The 18409-nt window shown below is 36.5% G+C and overlaps 2 protein-coding genes and 1 long non-coding RNA gene across 15 annotated transcripts in view; 2 read left to right on the top strand and 1 right to left on the bottom strand.

Annotated features, from left to right (window-relative positions):
* LOC111555128 (RWD domain-containing protein 3) overlaps positions 1-18409 on the bottom strand; it is a 133756-nt gene that overhangs the window by 89113 nt on the left and 26234 nt on the right. For 9 of the 13 annotated variants that reach the window (XM_026456514.2, XM_026456510.2, XM_026456511.2 and 6 more), the window contains exons 2-5: positions 13950-14115; positions 8617-8706; positions 6031-6089; positions 4569-4663 (exon numbers count right to left, since the gene is read on the bottom strand). The exons of 2 other annotated variants lie outside the window; for them this stretch is intronic. In XM_026456514.2, coding sequence (XP_026312299.1) covers positions 4569-4663; positions 6031-6089; positions 8617-8706; positions 13950-14104 — 399 coding nt within the window. In that variant the 5' untranslated portion in view covers positions 14105-14115. Of the gene's footprint in view, positions 1-4568; positions 4664-6030; positions 6090-8616; positions 8707-13949; positions 14116-18409 lie in introns of those variants that run through there. 2 more of the 13 variants (XM_026456516.2, XM_026456517.2) reach the window with 2 other exon arrangements.
* Positions 1-18409, top strand: part of ALG14 (ALG14 UDP-N-acetylglucosaminyltransferase subunit) — a 251481-nt gene that overhangs the window by 74412 nt on the left and 158660 nt on the right. The gene's annotated exons all lie outside the window — the stretch shown is intronic.
* The window catches only part of LOC116418986, a 53151-nt gene continuing 44028 nt past the window's right edge, over positions 9287-18409 (top strand). The window contains exon 1 of the long non-coding RNA XR_004229236.1: positions 9287-9401. This is a non-coding gene — a long non-coding RNA (uncharacterized LOC116418986). The remainder of the gene's footprint in view (positions 9402-18409) is intronic.

Consider the following 18409-nt stretch of genomic DNA (forward strand, 5'->3'; position numbering starts at 1 on the left):
GCTAGCTTTTTGTATTTTTTAGTAGAGACGGGGTTTCACCGTGTTAGTCAGGATGGTCTCGAACTCCTGACCTCGTGATCCGCCCATCTCGGCCTCCCAAAGTGCTGGGATTACAGGCTTGAGCCACCGCACCCGGCCATTAAATATGCATATTTTTGAAGGCTGAGTTTAAATCCCATCTATCTCAAAAGCTCTCTTAGAAAATTCAAAAAGGCATAAATATATATATGAACATTTATGCAAAACTTATATAAACTGCAAGAATATACATCAAGTACTACCAGTAGTTATCTCTGGAGAATCAGACCTAGAAAACATTCTACTTACTAAACCCTCTATTTCTATAAACTCAATTTTTTTTGATAAACATCTATATTCAGAAAAAATATTAACAGAAATTAACACAATGATCTTTCCATTCCTTAAATTACTACAGTATTACTGATTGATCCCTGGATGACATTTTAATTTTTAAATAGTATCTTATATTTCAATCTTACATCCCTAATTGAAACCACTGGTTCTATCCTATCATTATCCCCTATCCCTCACCCTCCTTAGCTGAAAACCTCTGTAATACCTGGTTGATCCTGCCAGTAGGAAAAAAAGAGAAATAAAAAAAATCCTAAAAAAAAAAAAACCTCTGTGAGTCACACTGAGGTGCAGAACTATGCTTCAGTAATCTTGCATCTATATTTTCCGATCCTGTACACCATCAATATATCAATGACTCTGGGCCCATTTTAATCCAATACACCCATGACAGATAGCATCATAGGTGACACATAAGTCCATCAGCATAGGCGGCCATTAGATAAGATTCAGGTTATGCGTAATTCCTCATTACTTTATCCTTTTCTCTCCTAGTCAAGAAAACCTCCTAAAATACAAATGAGATAGATGCTATTAAAGGGATAGGATTAAATCTTTCTATAATATTTTTAAATAATTACAAATTCTGATACTTTATTGTTGGTAAATTAGGGCAAAACTCACAACTGATTTATGGTTCGTGTGGTGTCTCCACTCTGTCATCTACCTTTAAGGAGATTTGCATAGAGTAAAATCCACATTTGCCACAGCCTCTGCATGACTGTGAGGGGAAACAAAACAGGATTTGTCTGATCCCTTCCGCAGCTTGAAAGAAAATTCTCCTTTTAGCAAGTGATTATGGAAGTCTGGATTTTCTTACTATGGGAAATTTTTCTACCAGCTAAGAGTGGCTAAGACCAGAGGTTTAAAAGGTAGGGGGGAAAGAGAACTAAATTATGCACCTACTACTGCTAATATGGCACTAAATACTGACTGTTCTACCACCCAAGGCCTGGAGAGAAATGGGCACCGTTTCCCTACTATACTACACTACACTGCACTGCACTACACTACACTACAACTATATGTTGGTAGGAAATAAGTTCTGGGCACCCCAAATTGGAATCCTGTGTAAAAATGTGACTGTGTTCTATAGTGGCAATGATGGGGCATTTTTCAACGGGTAAGAGACGGACCCAGAGTCTCAAGCACAATTGAAATGGGCTTGAGACTCTGGGTCAGTCTAATACCTATTAATGGAAACCATTTCAGGGTACAATCAACCTAGAATTGAGGTTTGGAAACAAAATCTATTACTATTTTTAATAACTATTTGCTTAATTGTAATCATTCAAGGTTTTTGATGATTTGCTTGTAAGACCGAGATGAAGGTTTGAGCTAACACACAGGATTGGACTGCTAAATCAGACTCATGTGAAACAGTGTTCCTACCTAGCATTAAGCTCTACTAAGTGTTACAAAGATAGAGACCATCAAACAATTCAAATGAAGCAGAGAAAGGTCTGGGGTATCAAGGGCCACTGGCAACCCAGGTCTTTCTTTCCTTGCTGCGTGCCTACATGACCTTCTCCAAGGAGCTGTGCCTTATAGATCCTGGGTTCTTTACTATAGGTAATCCTTACCCAGGGACACCCTTCTAAGGGCATTTCAGAGTTAATGTTTCTTCTTCCCAAGAAACATCAGTACTCTATTTATCCTAAGTCCTGTTGACAAGGAGATTAGACTGGGCCACATGCCTTCTTTTTCTCCCCTCCTGTCCCCCAAGGAAGTGAATGGACTGGCAGGCCAGCTGCTTTCACCCCTTCCTCCTAGGGTTACTTAAGAACTTGGTGACATAACTTAACTTATTGTTCATTCCCCCATTGTCTAGTTCTCTTGCATTAGAACTAAATCAAATCATTTCAACAAAACAGTTGCATCACAAAATCTCAGGATTAGAATAGAACCTTAAAGATTATTTAGTGCAAGCTCCTACCTAAAGCTTCTGCTGATTGTACCTACTTTTGTATCTATCTGATTAAAGCTATCTTACGGTAGAATAGCCACTTCAAAAGGCCTTTCTATTGTGATAATCTTCCAATCACTGAGGATGTCTTTCTTCCATAAAAGAGAAGTCTCCCCTACCTCTCTTTACCACCCCATTGGTCCCAGTCCCAACATCAGAATCAATCCAGAGTAAGTCTACTCCCCTTTCCACTGAGTAGTCCTTTCCCATTTCCAGGGACATTTCAAGGCCATCATGTCCCTCTAGTTCTTCGTTTTTCTAGGCTGACATCTCTAGGTCCTTCAATTGTTTGTTATAATACAATAGCTACCTAATCTAGTATCTCCTCTCTATAGTTAACTAGCAGCTCTGTTCCAGATAAATGCAAGTTTAGGGACTTCAGATGATGATGGTCTTGGATGTGGTCTGACCGGACAAACTATGTGTGAATTGGATACCATGCCTCCCCTAATAGAATCTAAATTTGAAAAAGCTTTCTGTTTTAGCAGATAATTCCCCATTATCCCTTCTGCCCAGCCAGGATCACGCCACTGCACTCCAGCCTGGTGACAGAGTGAGACTCCATCTCAAAAAAAAAAAAGAAAATAAATAATAATAATACAATGGATTTGGAAATGGATGCATATTGAATGATTTTCACGTTTAAATGTTTTCCAAATATATTCTAACTCATTATCTAAAGGCATGGTTTAATTGGAGATAGAAGGTGATTCACAAGGAACACACAAAAAAACGAAGGCTATCAAAGTAATCAGAAAGGGTGTACAAAGGATGGTAGTTTGTCCTTAAAAATTGGGGATTAAAGCCTAAATGTGTTCATTTCTCTTAGAATAAGAGATCAGTTTGTCATGTTTTCCTTGATAATTAGTATCCTGCTCTGGGGTGAAAGATGAGTATCAGGAAAAAATGTTGTAGGATTTGTACCTCTCTATATAGACAGAAGAGGATTCATTAAGCTCTAAATTACTCTGCCAAAGAATTTTAAAACTTCAGTAAATATAGCAGGAAGATACAAAAATAGCAGTCAAGACATTACATAACCTATAATACCTTAAATTCCAAAGAATCTTACTTTTCAACTATTTCTTCAGTAGGGATACATTTTAAACCTACAAGGAACTTGCTTCTATTTATCACTTTAAGTTTTACTTTGTTCTAATAACAAAATCATTTAAGAAAAAAAGCTTACTGCAAATAGCTTAAATGGTTACATAAGTATTAAGTCAAAGTGCTTTCCAAATACAAGTTCTCATTATTACATAAGTGATAAGAATTTCATGACCATTTACTCCCCTCCAAAATTATAATTATTATTATTTTTGTTAGCTTTACTTAGAATAACAAAATGCACAAAATGACCTGGGAATTCACTGCATAGAAAAAAACCTTCCTATAGTCAGTGAGTAACTACTGTAAGATTGGTAATAACATAGGATCCTTATAGCATCTGTTAAGATTCATCATTGCATCTAACTTTCCCTATTTTGTTTCCCTATGAATAGATTCACTTTAAAAGATAAATTTTATACTATAACAATAGAAGACAGACATACAAAAAAGCAACCATCTTTAGGAAAAAAAAATTGCAGCTGCAATATATATCTTGAGTTCATTGGTATATTTGTGTTGAAAACCAAATGATTCTAGAGAAACCTAACAAACATGCAAGGAATATAAAATTGCTAGTTTACAAGTGTATACATAGAAATTTTAGATATATAATTTAATATGCTTTACTGCCTGAGATCTGTTGGAAGAATCCTCTATTAACCTTGGTCTTTGAATTCTGATAAAGTCTGAGCAAGATTTCTCCACTGCTCCAAACTACGTAAATGTAATTATGGATGTATATGTAATTGCACATGGAATTAAACAGAAAAGAAATATTTTCGCTGGCTCATACCCTTTGCTGTTAACTCATAAATGCATCTAGAAATACAGACAAATATCTATAGCCACACAGTCCTGAAGGTTTTAAATGGAAATTCAAAGAATTAAGGTCATCTGCCTGTCTCAAAATCTATGAATACAAACAGACACACCAACACAGACACACAAAAAGTTATTATTTTAGTTAATACACAAGACAGCATATCACAAAAGCAATCCCTGAATGCATCTGGAGATGGTCTTTAAAAACTAAGAATTGTATGTTTAATTTATGTTCACCCTTACATCACTATTCCCAATCTTGTCTACTAGTTAGGCTACAGAAAATCCTGGAACTCACCAGTACAAGGTAGTATGCATACAGGGACGCACAATGATGTATTATAAAAAATTTGTCACCAATCACTTTCCAATACAAAATCATAATGGACAAATCTGTAAGAAAGACAAGTGAGTAAGGTATTAGATAAGAAGACAGTTGCATTGTTTTTTTAAGTGTATTGAACTCTTTCTCCTGCCAACTCATCACTGTCCACTCTGAGCCCACAGCACTTTGTTCATCCCTCAGTTAGTCTGATTATCTACTTTACCATAAAATCTCTGCTCCTATATGCCTGTCTCACCCACTCTCCTGTGGCTCCTCTAAGATAAGGGCCAGGTTATAAGCATCTTTATACCCTCAGAATCTAGCACAAGGCCTGGCATATAGGTTGGTGCAGAAGTAACTGTGATTTTTGCCATTATTTTTAATCACAAAAACTGCAATTACTTTTGTACCAACCTAATCATATGTAATATAATACTTGTTGAAAGCATAAATGAATAACTTGTTTCCAGAGTTAAAATAAACAAAAAATATTATTGAATAGAAATAACTTTAAATAAGCTTAAGTGACTGATTCTTGTCACTACAATAATTCGAACAGAGATAAGATGGTCATAGGGAAGGTTCAAAATGACCAACTCATTTATAAAACAAATTGTACAAAAAATATTTTAAAAATAAATAAGAGGCCGGGCGCAGTGGCTCACGCCTGTAATCCCAGCACGTTGGGAGGCCGAGGCAGGTGGATCACAAGGTCAGGAGATCAAGACCATCCTGGCTGACATAGCGAAACCCTGTCTCTACCAAAAATACAAAAAATAAGCTGGGCGTGGTGGCGGGCTCCTGTAGTCCCAGCGAATCCGGAGGCTGAGGCGGGAGAATAGTGTGAACCCGGGAGGTGGAGCTTGCAGTGAGCTGAGATTGCGCCCCTGCACTCCAGCCTGGGTGACAGAGCGAGACTCCGTCTCAAAAAATAAATAAATAAATAAAATAAAATAAAATAATGCAATTAAATACTAATTCAAAATAGTGACACCACCAAAAAAACATAACTATTAAAAAGAAAAACAAAGAAAAAAGCTTACTTCTGCAAATTTTACAAAAACAACATAAAACCATGACTATTGGAACACATTTCAAGAACTCCTACAAGTGAGGGACCCTAAAAGTTAAACTTCGTTAGTTTCAGTCATTACACTTAAGAGCCTCATTAGGACAAAGAGGGACCATATCCTTGCTGATAAAAAATGTCCAGGTCTCAGTTGTCTGAGGCATTACTCTGTAACTCTGATCTTAAGTGAGAACCAGAAAGCCATTTCATGAAAAGACATTTCATTTTCTACCATTATGGCAGGTACATTTTTCCTCTGTATGCGTCCTAAAGGCTGTCTCAAATAAACCAAAAGCATAGACTATGTATTCTTTGCATAATTCCGTGAGTAGTTTACAAAGAATTAGACAATAACATCTCACATACCAGAAATGAGGTAGCCTGAGGCAATAGCAATATTCACGTTTGCAAGTGATGGACCACCCCTGAGAAAAAAAAGGTTCCTTTTTAAAGTATATAAGTTATAGGTAACTGCTACTTCTTTTCTCTCTAGAGACTGAAACATAATGAAATTGCTTTCTATAGATTCTCCAATGGTAAGTTGTCATCTTCGAATAAAATTGCAAAACACACAATGACAGTTTAGCCGAACTGTGACGCATCATGTGGTATTGGTGTTAGCAGAAAGATACTATTCCCAGGATAATCTGAACCCACAGGGAATTTAGTAGCCTTCCTGTTCAAGATGAATTGTTTTCAGCAAGAGATCTTCTACAGCCCATACCTTCCATGAATTTTACTCTACCTTCCCTGAAGTTTACAAAATTTCCTTGAGGGTAAATCAACTCTTAGAATTCAAACTAGTCTGAAATCTTCTAAAGCACCTAAAGCCAAACTATATTGAGGTCCCCAGTGTTCGGAACAGACCTCCTGGGGATGACTGAGTACCCAGTGCATTTTCCAAACTTAAGTTTTTAGAACTACTCCCAGAATCCCACAATCCAGGGGCACAGCATAGCATCTGTTTTGTTTTAAATTGGGGAGTCATCCTTCATACTACCAGTGGCATTTATAATGGATTTAGAGTATACCTAAGGGCCAACTACAAGACACTCCAATGTATTAAGTTACCTACATGAATACCATACTTTCTTACATATATTAGCTAAAAGTTTTACTAAAATAATTTTACCAAAACATAATGAAATTTATAAATGTGTTTTCATGATTTGTTTGCAAAAAGCCTTAAGTGGAATCGCAGATGCTAATTTTTTAAAATTCCTTATTCTGAATCAGAGACTCAATATCAAAAAGTCATCTAGTCAGGAGGCTGGATATGGTGGCTCATGTCTGTAATTTTAGCACTTTGGGAGGCCAAGGTGGGCAGATCACTTGAGGCCAAGAGTTTGAGAACCGTCTGGCATAACATGGTGAAACCCCATTTCTACTAAGAATAGAAAAATTAGCCGGGCATGGTAGCACACACATGTAGTCCCACCTACTCAAGAGGCTGAGGCAGGAGAATCACCTGTACCTGGAAGGCAGAGGTTGCAGCAAGCCGAGATTGTGCCACTGCACCTCAGCCTGGGTAACAGGGTGAGACTCTATCTCGACAACAACAACAATCATCTAGTCCACTTCTGATTTTGAGGCAACATAGTATCACCATCATTCTACTGAGGACTGGAAGGATTTGCCTATCATTCCATGATAAGGAAATAATCATAACAGGACAGTTTAATTCTACTGTTTCAACCCCTATACATACCAAGGTCCTACAATTTATACTTTTGCTTCAAGAAACAAATACAAATTATCAGTCCTTTATCTGGTTTATAATGTGAACTACTAGTGAAATTAACACAAACTAAAATAGCTGAACTACAAATATTTAACAGAAAGATTTAGCACAAGTTGTGCCTTCTTTACAAATTTTGATCTATAAATACAACCAGGAAAATTAGACCTGGAATAAATCATGACATAAAATACAAAAATATGAAAAATTATGTTAAAGTTTGAAAAGGCAAAATTTGGACAATGAATCAAATCTTTGTTATGCAATTTACTTCCCAAAAGAATTGGTTTTATTTTGCTGATGGTCATGTTAGTAAAATTAAAATTAGAATTTTTAAAAAGCTAGAAATTGTGTAGGTAGACTATATAAAAACCTAGTCATGGAATTAAATTCACTAAATTAATTCTCTTTGAAAAACAGCATCCCCATGAAAATGTATCAATACTGATATTATTCTTATGGGAATAATTTTGTATTTCTGAATAGTAAAACGTCCTTGCAGTCAAATGGTGGCGGTCAAAAGACCAGGCTAAATCGCCCTACCTCCCCAGAGACCACAACCACCACATCTCAATGCATCACTTCTTCAAACATGCCTGCTCTCTCAAACTGAGCTGAACTAAGCCTTCTCGTATAACACCAGGAAACAGTTTGCAAAATTTCTGCCATTGGAATGACATTTAAATTTTTCTAAAAGAACCATCTTACACACTATCCTATTACTGCTGAACAGTTATTACTAGCGCATTAGCGCTTCAAATCCTGTGATACTAAATTCCTATCACATGGCCAACTGTAACTTTCATTTCATCTCTTTGATATCAAACAATGAGTCAAACATAAATTGGAGACAAAAAAGTCTTAAGTAGATATTATCCAAGGTGACCACCCTATCTCAATAACGATTTATTTTTCTTCAGAATCATGATTACAATAACTTGGCTTTACTCATTAACAGAGTAAAAATGCTTAAATTATCATCATATTCTCCTTGTTTGGGATAACAATTGCTACACTAAGGCAAAATGGCCTTCATTTATATTCAAATCTAAAATAAATCATTTAAATGCACTTTGCTGAAATGTCTGAGCACAAGCATTTTAATAAAGCATACACCATCAATGTTTCCTGTTTTAAAGTAAGTGATGTTCTTATAAATAATTGATATCAAAACATAAATGAAATTGGCAATATTAGAAAAAGAAACAGCTTACCAAAGTGGATCAGTTTTAGTAGGCTCATCAAATAAGAAAATGTACAGGCCAAAAATACCAACCACCAAAGAATGGCATGTGGATACTACCCTGAAATTAAACAAAATACACACAAAGATTTTAGATGCTTTGCAATAAAATTTAATTCTGACAAGACACGGAACATTCCTTTTTTTTTTTTTTTTTTTTGAGATGGAGTCTCGCTTTGTTGTCCAGGCTGGAGTGCAGTGGCGCGTTCTTGGCTCACTGCAAGCTCCGCCTCCCGGGTTCATGCCATTCTCCTGCCTCAGCCTCTCCATTCGCTGGGACTACAGGCGCCCGCCACCACACCTGGCTCATTTTTTGTATTTTTAGTAGCGACGGGGTTTCACCATGTTAGCCAGGATGGTCTCGATCGCCTGACCTCATCATCCGCCTGCCTCGGCCTCCCAAAGTGCTGGGATTACAGGCGTGAGCCACCACGCCCAGCCTACACAGAACATTCTTAACAAGTTATACCTGGAAGCATTTCTCTATAGGGGTGGAGTATAACGGAGAGTATAATGCAAAATTGCCCATTTAGAAATCCAAAGGCCACAGCTTTAATTTGGAATAAAGAAGGAGGAAGATACCAAGGCCTGCAATTTCCTGCTAGAGAACTGGTGAATCACTTCTTGGTTAAAAGTTCTAAGACAGATTCATACATGACAATAGCTGACAGACTTTTGTGCAGACAGATGGCAACCGGCAAGGCCACTACCCTGTACTCTGGCTCCAACCTCCAGCCCCAACAGCATCAATACAAGGTAAGTTTACTGCTCCATTCAGCTGGGAATGGCTTCCAGATCTACTGGCTTTAACAAACTCCATATCCTTAAAACAATTTGAATGGATCATGATATGAAGATGTATTATCTTGAGAGACTTCAGTTTGTTTTTTTTTGTTTTTTTTTTTTTTTGAGACAGAGTCTCGCTCTGTCGCCCAGGCTGGAGTGCAGTGGCCGGATCTCAGCTCACTGCAAGCTCCGCCTCCCCGGTTTACGTCATTCTCCTGCCTCAGCCTCCCGAGTAGCTGGGACTACAGGCGCCCGCCACCTCGCCCGGCAAGTTTTTTGTATTTTTTTTTTAGTAGAGACGGGGTTTCACCGTGTTAGCCAGGATGGTCTCGATCTCCTGACCTCGTGATCCGCCCGTCTCGGCCTCCCAAAGTGCTGGAATTACAGGCTTGAACCACCGCGCCCGGCGGAGACTTCAGTTTTTAAAGTACATTGACATGCACTATTGCACTTGATTCTTGTAACAAATTTGTAAGAAAGCAAGGGTAGCTATTATTAGTCCCTCATTATCATCATTATGAAAGCATTTCTAAATAGAAAAACTGAGGACCATGAATTTATACAGAAAATTTGTTTTTAAAAGAAACACCCAAGTGAAAGCACAATGTTCTCAAGATCCAGGTCAAGTTTTCTTTTACAGAAGGAATAAGTTTAACATAAAAATATTCATAAAGTTTCTATGAATATATCTTGTTAATAAAATTAATGATTTGACTAATTCCCAAGCTCTATGTTACTTAAAGAACTCTATTTAGGATACTTTGTATTTATCCATACAATAAAGTTTTTTTAACCAACAATTTCGGATTTCTCACATCTTTATCGAGAAGTTCACAAGTAATGAAGCTTCTTTACATTAGGATAAAAAATGAGAGTACAGCAAAGTTTTCTCTCTAAAAATTACTGGTGTGTAATACATTTTTCTCTACAATATGATCCCAAATCTTTAAAAGTAAGTAAAATATATCAACTAACATTAGGTTTGGTATCAGAAAATTTCATTGTAACTTGAGAAACCAATATACTTGACCTAATAGTGTGTTACAAAATAGATATATCATGCTAAATCAAGCCATATTTTAAATAAGCAAAGATTCTCACTAATTTAAAGGCATTGACCAAGTATCATTTATAATATCTAAGAATCATTTTGAAATGTGATTAATCAAATTTATCTGGTTTACAAGTCTAGTTTAATTTTCATGCCAAGCACACCTGTATTCCATTTGAGCACATGATAAAAATGTAAATTCCTTGGCTGGACATGGTGGCTCACGCATGTAATCCCAGCACTTTGGGAGGCCAAGAGGGGCAGGTCACCTGAAGTCAGGAGTTTGAGACCAGCCTGGTCAACATGGTGAAATTCTGTCTCTACCAAAAATACAAAAATTAGCTTGGTATGGTGGTACACGCCTGTAATCCCAGCTACTCGGGAGGCTGAGGCACAAGAATCGCTTGAACCTGGGAGGCAAAGGTTTCAGTGAGTGGAGATTGCACCACTGTACTCCAGTCTGGGTGACAGAGCAAAACTCTGTCTCAAAAAAAAAAAAAAAATTAAATTCCTTGGTATCAAATAAAATACTCCATCTAGATGGTCATACAGCCAGCTCTCTATTGCTATTCAAAAATTCTATACAATAAAAAATATATATAATCTCACTAACTTGTTTTACTGTTTGGTAACCATAGTCGGAAAGCTCCCTTTTGAAAAAACCTAACTTTTTATTTCTGACTCTCAGGCCTCAGATTCACTTCTCTTTTGAGATGTTCTGTGGTAAATTCTAAGCCCTCAGCTGACGGAAATGGTGTATGATTCAGTATAGAAATGTTAAATGTTACTTGGTCCGGTCAAATATCTCCCTCTGTAATGAAGAGGAAAAACAAATACCCTGCCCTTACTCATACACTATTCTGTATTAAAACTCTATGCTATATTTTCAGAAGCTTCCGTTAATAAAAATTTTGTATTTTATTATTTAAAATTAGATTCCTAGCAAAGGAAAATTTAGATTCTTTAGTATCGAAAAAGAAACTCCAAGATGATACCCAAAATAAAAGATTTCAATTTATTTTCAAAGAGGGTGGAAAAGAAATGTTTGTGCATATAGAGAAATAGCACTCTAAGGAAATGATTAATGGCCATTTTACAATAGCAATTTTAATTTAATCACAAGTAGTGCAAATATTGCCAACAGAAATTATATAGCTCAGTCAAAATGAGCTAAATTTTAGAGAAACATTTAAAAATTAGTAGTATTTTAACACAATAAGACTTTTGATGTGACAGGCAAGAAACTGAATTAAGATAATTTTTTACAAGATATAACACCTGTAAGTATATACGTTTTCAGAAAAAGTAATAATTGAGTACAACAATTTCTCACTTTTAATTAAACTGCTGTCTCTCAAGTGGGCATTTCCAGTAATTTTTTTTCCTCCATTTCTTTTTATACTAGATGGCTCAGACCATTCATTGTTCAGAGACTCTTTCCTGATTACTAGAAAGAATTATGTGTGTTTATCTGTATGTTTCAAACTGGAGGCTGAATTTTAAGACATTTATACATACTTTACTCAAAATACAGCCTCCTTTTCCTACTTTGCACTTCTCCACCACAAAGCTTAAGTCCTATGTAAACAACGCTGGAGTGACAAGCAGGAGCAAACTTGAAAGAAAAACACCATTGAATACCTAAATGAATTTTATATAATCCCAGACTCCTTTTTGAAACAGAAACTCAGTTTCCCAAATGGTATTTCCTGTGTCACAGAATGGCAGTGATAAGACTAGATAATGCAAAATATTTTTCAATTTCATTTTATTTTCACCTTGGCTTCTATCTCTCTGCACCCTTCCCTATTTCTTTGACTTGCAGCTACCTAACATTCAAATGCCTTTACCTATCCTAACCAGAGTAAAGAGGAAATGAAAATAGTTCAAAATTTAATCAGAGAATGTATGTACCCCCTTCTCTTTCCTACCATTCCATCTACCTTCATAAGTTAGAAAAGATTTTTTAAAGTAATGGTATCTCTAGTATTTGAACAATATTTTTATGCTAGTCTTAAAACAAAATAATCATACTGCTTATTTTTTGAAAATATGTGGAGAAATAAATCTTGCTTTTTGGGTGAAAAGAACTTTGGCATGTATGAACCTGATGCATCATTGTAAAGTGCAAAAGAAAACAACTAGAGTCTTATTAAATTCACAGTCTGAATCATAAAAGTAGATGCCTGCAAAACAATTTGGTTCAAAGAAAGACAGGGAATTTCAAATCAGATATGACCATTCTCAAACACTCAATCCTGACAGAATTTCTTGACTTTTAAAAGAAAATTTCAATGAAAGATAATTATAGCAAACTTTAGAGACTTGCTGAATCCATTTTATGGTAAGTGTATTAACTTCAACTAAATAGCAACAACAAAAAATACGGCCATGGCTGCTCTGACTCACTGAGGTTTACAAATGCACAGCGACGTTTGGGGACATAAAATGCTCTAAAGCAAGTGAAGCAGTCATCAGAGCCATTTTGTGCTTGAAATCTTGTGAGATTAATACGTTGTACACATACAAAAAAAAATGCAACCAACTTTTTAAAACTCTGGCAGGGTGCAGTGGCTCCCAGCACTTTGGGAGGGTAAGGTGGGTGGATCACCTGAGGTAAGGAGTTCAAGACCAGCCTGGCCAATATAGTGAAACCCCGTCTCTACTAACAAAAATTAGCTTGGCGTGGTGGGGCATGCCTGTAATCCCAGCTACTCGGGAGGCTGAGGCAAGAGAATCGCTTGAACCCAGGAGGCAGAGGTTGCAGCGAGCCAAGATTGCACCACTGCACTCCAGCCTGGGCAACAGAATGAGACTCTGTCTCAAAAAAAATAAACAAATAAAATAAAAATAAAAAATAAAACTTCAGATTTCTATATCAACAGATGTCTAATTCTTTCTCCATTTACTTTTTTGTTTAAAAAAAAACTAAAAAGAAATTTTTACTTTAAAATTATATAACAAAATAATAAATGCTGGAGGGTTCTAAATTATAATGCAATGTTCATTAAAAGATTCATATGCACTGACTGTACACTGTGTTCCCTGGTGTATAGCATTTAACTGCCATAGGTCTGGCTAAGTTGGCCAATGCTGTATGGTATAAGCTACTCAAAAGTACAACTAATTTTTTCTTCCATCTTCATTTCCAAAGAATATTTTTGTTATAAATATTTCAAAGAACATGAAAGTACTAGTACTCATCCACAGTCAGCTGGAGTCTACTTCATCTTCATACACTTCCTCAGAAACTTAAATAAATTTATCCTAACATCTTTCAATATATGAATTCTTAAAAAAAATTTTTTTGCATGAGATCATCTACTTGTTTTTCCTTTTATTCCTAAGATCAAATAAAAATTTGGCCTTACATTAGATCCTAAATGAAATACTTTTTTGAAATATTTTAAATAATTTTATCTCATAAACTAGTTTCTTTTCATCAATTACATTTTCATATGCTTTACCTTGAGTTCCATTCAATCTTCTTTTCGAAGCTGAGACTATTGAAACCTGGAGAAACTTTTGCTGAAAACCAGTAACTTACAAAGTAGAAAAGAAGTTGAAAGGTGAAAAAGCTGGTACAAATAACACTGATGAACAGTTTTGTGTTGATCTCCATATTTCTTCAACCTGTTAAGATAAATGACCGCTATAAATTGTTATCTCATAATAAACCTAGAGTAAATTTTTTTATTTTAAGAAATATGTCTTGTAATTTTAGTAATTTTTAAAATTTAGAACAAATGTAAGAATATAAAGAAACCAAGAATTTTTGGCCTTTTGTATATTTCTTCACCTTTACCATCTATTTGTCATGTATCTTATGTTTGTATTCAGAATAAAAGAAAAAATCTATTATCTTAAAGATCTCAATATTATAGGTGTCATTTATAATTTTAACATAATGATATTCAAAATTATCTAAGTCTTAACATTAACAGGGAATTTCAAGTACTATCAGTAAAAAGTATTCTTTTAATAATATTTCGATTAAATGTAGGACAAATCATCTGATTTCTTTATCCCTCAATTTCTCATCTATGATATGAAAGAGTTGGTTACATAATTTCTAAGAAACAATCAAGTCAAATATCATAGAATTAACACTGCCTGCAATAACAAAACAAAAAATAATTCCATAATAAAAAAACTCATGTTGCAGCAGGACAAACAACATTTAAAACAAAATTAACATCTTAAGATCACAGTCTTAGAAAAGAGCCATAGCACTGTTGAGGCAAGACAATAGGGTCTCCAGGCAGGGAACCTACGGCTGATTCATACTGACTTCCTGGAACTAAATCAAACAGAAAGGCCCAACTTTACACACCTAGGTAACAATATAACTGGAGGTTACCCCCTTTGCAAGCCCCTCCCCCACTTTTCTGAGTGGCAAATGGAAAATTGAAAGTACCTCCGATTGCTTTCCACAACCAATCAGATGTTTACATAGGAGTGTAACTTTATAACTTGGTTTCAGCCTCTGATTGGTTGCTTTCCCCAACCAATCTGACTAACTGCCAGCCAAGTCTTCCTTTGCACAGAAGTATAACTTCCCCTCCCCCCGACCCCCCATTGCCTTCCCCAGATGGAGTCATGTTTTGCCCCCAGGGTAGAGTGCAGTAGTGCTATCAATCTCAGCTCACTGCAACCTCCGCCTCCCAGGTTCAAGCAATTCTCCTGCCTCAGCCTCCCTAGTAGCTGGGATTACAGGCACACACCACCACACTTGGCTAATTTTTGTATTTTTAGTAGAGATGGGGTTTCACCATGTTGGCCAGACTGGTCTTGAAATCCTGACCTCGTGATCCGCCCACCTCAGCCTCCTAAAGTGCTGGGATTACAGGCCTGAATCACCACACCCGGCCTAGAAGTGTAACTTTGTAATTTCACTTCAGCCTCTGATTGGTTGTTTTCCTCAACCAATCAGTCTGGTTGTGGGCCACTACTTCATTTGCATGGGGTGTACAAGAAGTGGCCAATGGGAAACCTGTAGTGGGTATTTAAACCCCAGAAAATTCTGTAACTGGACTCTTGAGCCTCTATGGTAGGACCCACGCCCACCCTGTGGAGTGTACTTTCATTTTTAATAAATGTCTACTTTTGTTGCTTCATTCCTTCCTTTGTTTGTGCATTTTGTCCAATACTTTGTTCAAAATGCCAAGAACCTGAACACCCTCCACTGCTAACACTGTCACTGCACAAATGAGAATTTAACTTTAAAAACATGCTCTTCAATCACACACGTTCTTGGAGCAAAAGGCCTGCAGTGCTTTTTGTCCCTTTAAAAAATATTTTTTTTATAAAAGAGTTTCAGGTCTTAACGATCAAGTTAGCAGAAAGAACAGTACTATGCATATATGCACACTCAAAGTGTGTTTTCTATCTCATTGAGCTGAACTTTATTTGGCTTCTAAAAATCTTAGGAATATTCAGACCAAAAAAAAAAGGCACTAAAGCATTTGCTCATATCCAGCAAATATAGCATTTCTATGGCTCCATCTTTGATAGAGCTGATCCTCAAATGAAAAGGAAATCAATACACATTTCCAGCTGCCTAATGCAAAGAAATAAAGTCACCTACTGAAGTCAATTCACCAGAGAAAAGCCAAGTCATTGACTGCACTAGCAATAATCCCACTTCATAATCCCTTCCGACCAGGATATCATAATAAAAATCAGTCTCCCACAGGGCCCCTTCCGACAGAATTCATATGCCTGTAATGAATTCTTTCCTCATTCTTTGTGTGTGTGTGTGCGCGCACGTGCACGTTGGTAAAAATATTGATATTACAATTCTTCTCTATGAGACTCCATTAACTTTACTGCTCTTTCACTTCTTTTTAATTCAACATATGTTTATTGGGTATTAAATTTTTAATTTGTGGCCTTTTAGCCTAGGTTTAATATTAACCAAACAATACATAAAAGTTTTGTACATAAATTAAGCAGCACCATAATTTGCTAAGTGGGATGTAAGGAGAATAATGCTTGTCTAAGATTAAAGCAAATAGGTATCTGGAGGCCAGATGGACACAAAATTGGGAAAAAAAAAATAATCAGTAATCAGAAGAGAATGGAGAATCTAATCTTAAATGTGAGGAGGTTTGCCCTGAAGACTTTTGTATGCTCTCTGCTGATCCTACAGCAGCAGGTGGGCATGGGCTGCTCATTTAGTTTGTTAAAATTCAATGTATACAAAGCATTTATTTCATGAATGTTAAAAGGTGTCATAAAACATATCATACCTTATCCATTTTATGAATTGTTCGTTTAAGTAATGTATTTAAAAGCACTCAAATAATTCACCATTAAAAAATGTATCATCCCCTCTCCCCCACAAAATCGAGTTTTTAAGTCTTTGTTATACTGGATGAATATTACATTTTGAACAGAATTATTTTCAGGTAAGACTTCGGGATATATGTTGAGAGTCTCCCCTTGAAAAAATGTTTCATTTAAAAACAAGAGCTCCATATAATCAAGCTGTGACTTCCATTAAAAGCTCAACAGATAGAAGCCAATTAAATTGTTCTACTCTCAGCTTTGCCTCTTAGTAAACAGCTGCTTGCTTAATCAGTCATGCCAAATCAAGAACTAATCTAGAGATCTTTACAAATTTCCCTAGAAAATCAAGGCTTCTGTTAAGAAGCAGCTACCCCTGTTCATTCACTTTAATGCATGAATCAGGCAAGAAAAATGGTAAAAAGTGATAAAACCAAAGGATGTTCATTACTAACATATATTAAGGGCCTGTAAGAGTTTGGTGATTATTAAGTACAGGAATACACAGTAATACTGGAAAAGCAGACCTACTTCATATACCTCTACAGGTAGCTAGAAGCTGGCAGAAGGCTGGGATACTATCTGGCCTAGAGAAGAGCAGTTCAAACAGATAAGGGAAATACTTCTGTAAGCAATTTACAAGAGTGTCTAGACATGAACTCTACAATATAATTAGTCCATCTTGATTCACAGGAATTGTGGACATCAAAGAAACTTTTCCAGAGACCTATTGAATGAAATAATGTTTATACTTTTCATTCAAGATGGTTTACATAAACTTTAATTGACACTGATTTCTTAGTAGGGAAAAACATGAAAAGGTCTGAAGTATAGTCATGCACTGCATAACAATGTTTCAGCCAATGACAGACCACATATACAATGGTGGTCTCATAAGATTACAATGGAGCCCGGCGTGGTGGCTCACGCCTGTAATCCCAGCACTTTGGGAGGCCGAGGCGGGCAGATCACGAGGTCAGGAAATCGAGACCACAGTGAAACCCCGTCTCTACTAAAAATACAGAAAATTAGCCGGGCGTGGTGGCGGGCGCCTATAGTCCCAGCTACTCCGGAGGCTGAGACAGGAGAATGGCGCGAACCCGGGAGGCGGAGCTTGCCGTAAGCCGAGATCCCGCCACTGCACTCCAGCCTGGGCGACAGAGCGAGACAGCTGTAACCACCATCACAGCTCAGTTTTTGTTTCAGCAAAATGGACTCTGCATCTTCAGAGCTGCTTCTCTTCCTCTTGCCTGTTCTGACTTCAGGACCTGGACCTACCTCAATTGCCTTTGCTGCTTGTTCTTTTGTTTCAAATTCCACAAACGCAAATCCCTTTGGATCTCCAGTAGACTTATAATGTGGTATACTTATATAAACAACATTGCCACATTTCCCAAAGACTCTTTCAATCCAGCTGTGATTAACATTTTTGGGAAGTAACTCCTATGATAAATTAAAAGCAATATTAAATAGTTTTTCACAATCCTTATATTTTCAGAATGTCAATAAATTTTTAAGTTAAAAAAAAAAAAAAAAAAAACAAAGATTACAATGGAGCTGAAAATTCCTATTCCCTAGAGACGCTATAGCCATCATAACACCGCAGTGCAACACATTACTCACGTGTTTGGGGTGATGC

Source organism: Piliocolobus tephrosceles, chromosome 1, assembly GCF_002776525.5.
Source record: "Piliocolobus tephrosceles isolate RC106 chromosome 1, ASM277652v3, whole genome shotgun sequence".
Taxonomy (NCBI): Eukaryota; Metazoa; Chordata; class Mammalia; order Primates; family Cercopithecidae; genus Piliocolobus; species Piliocolobus tephrosceles.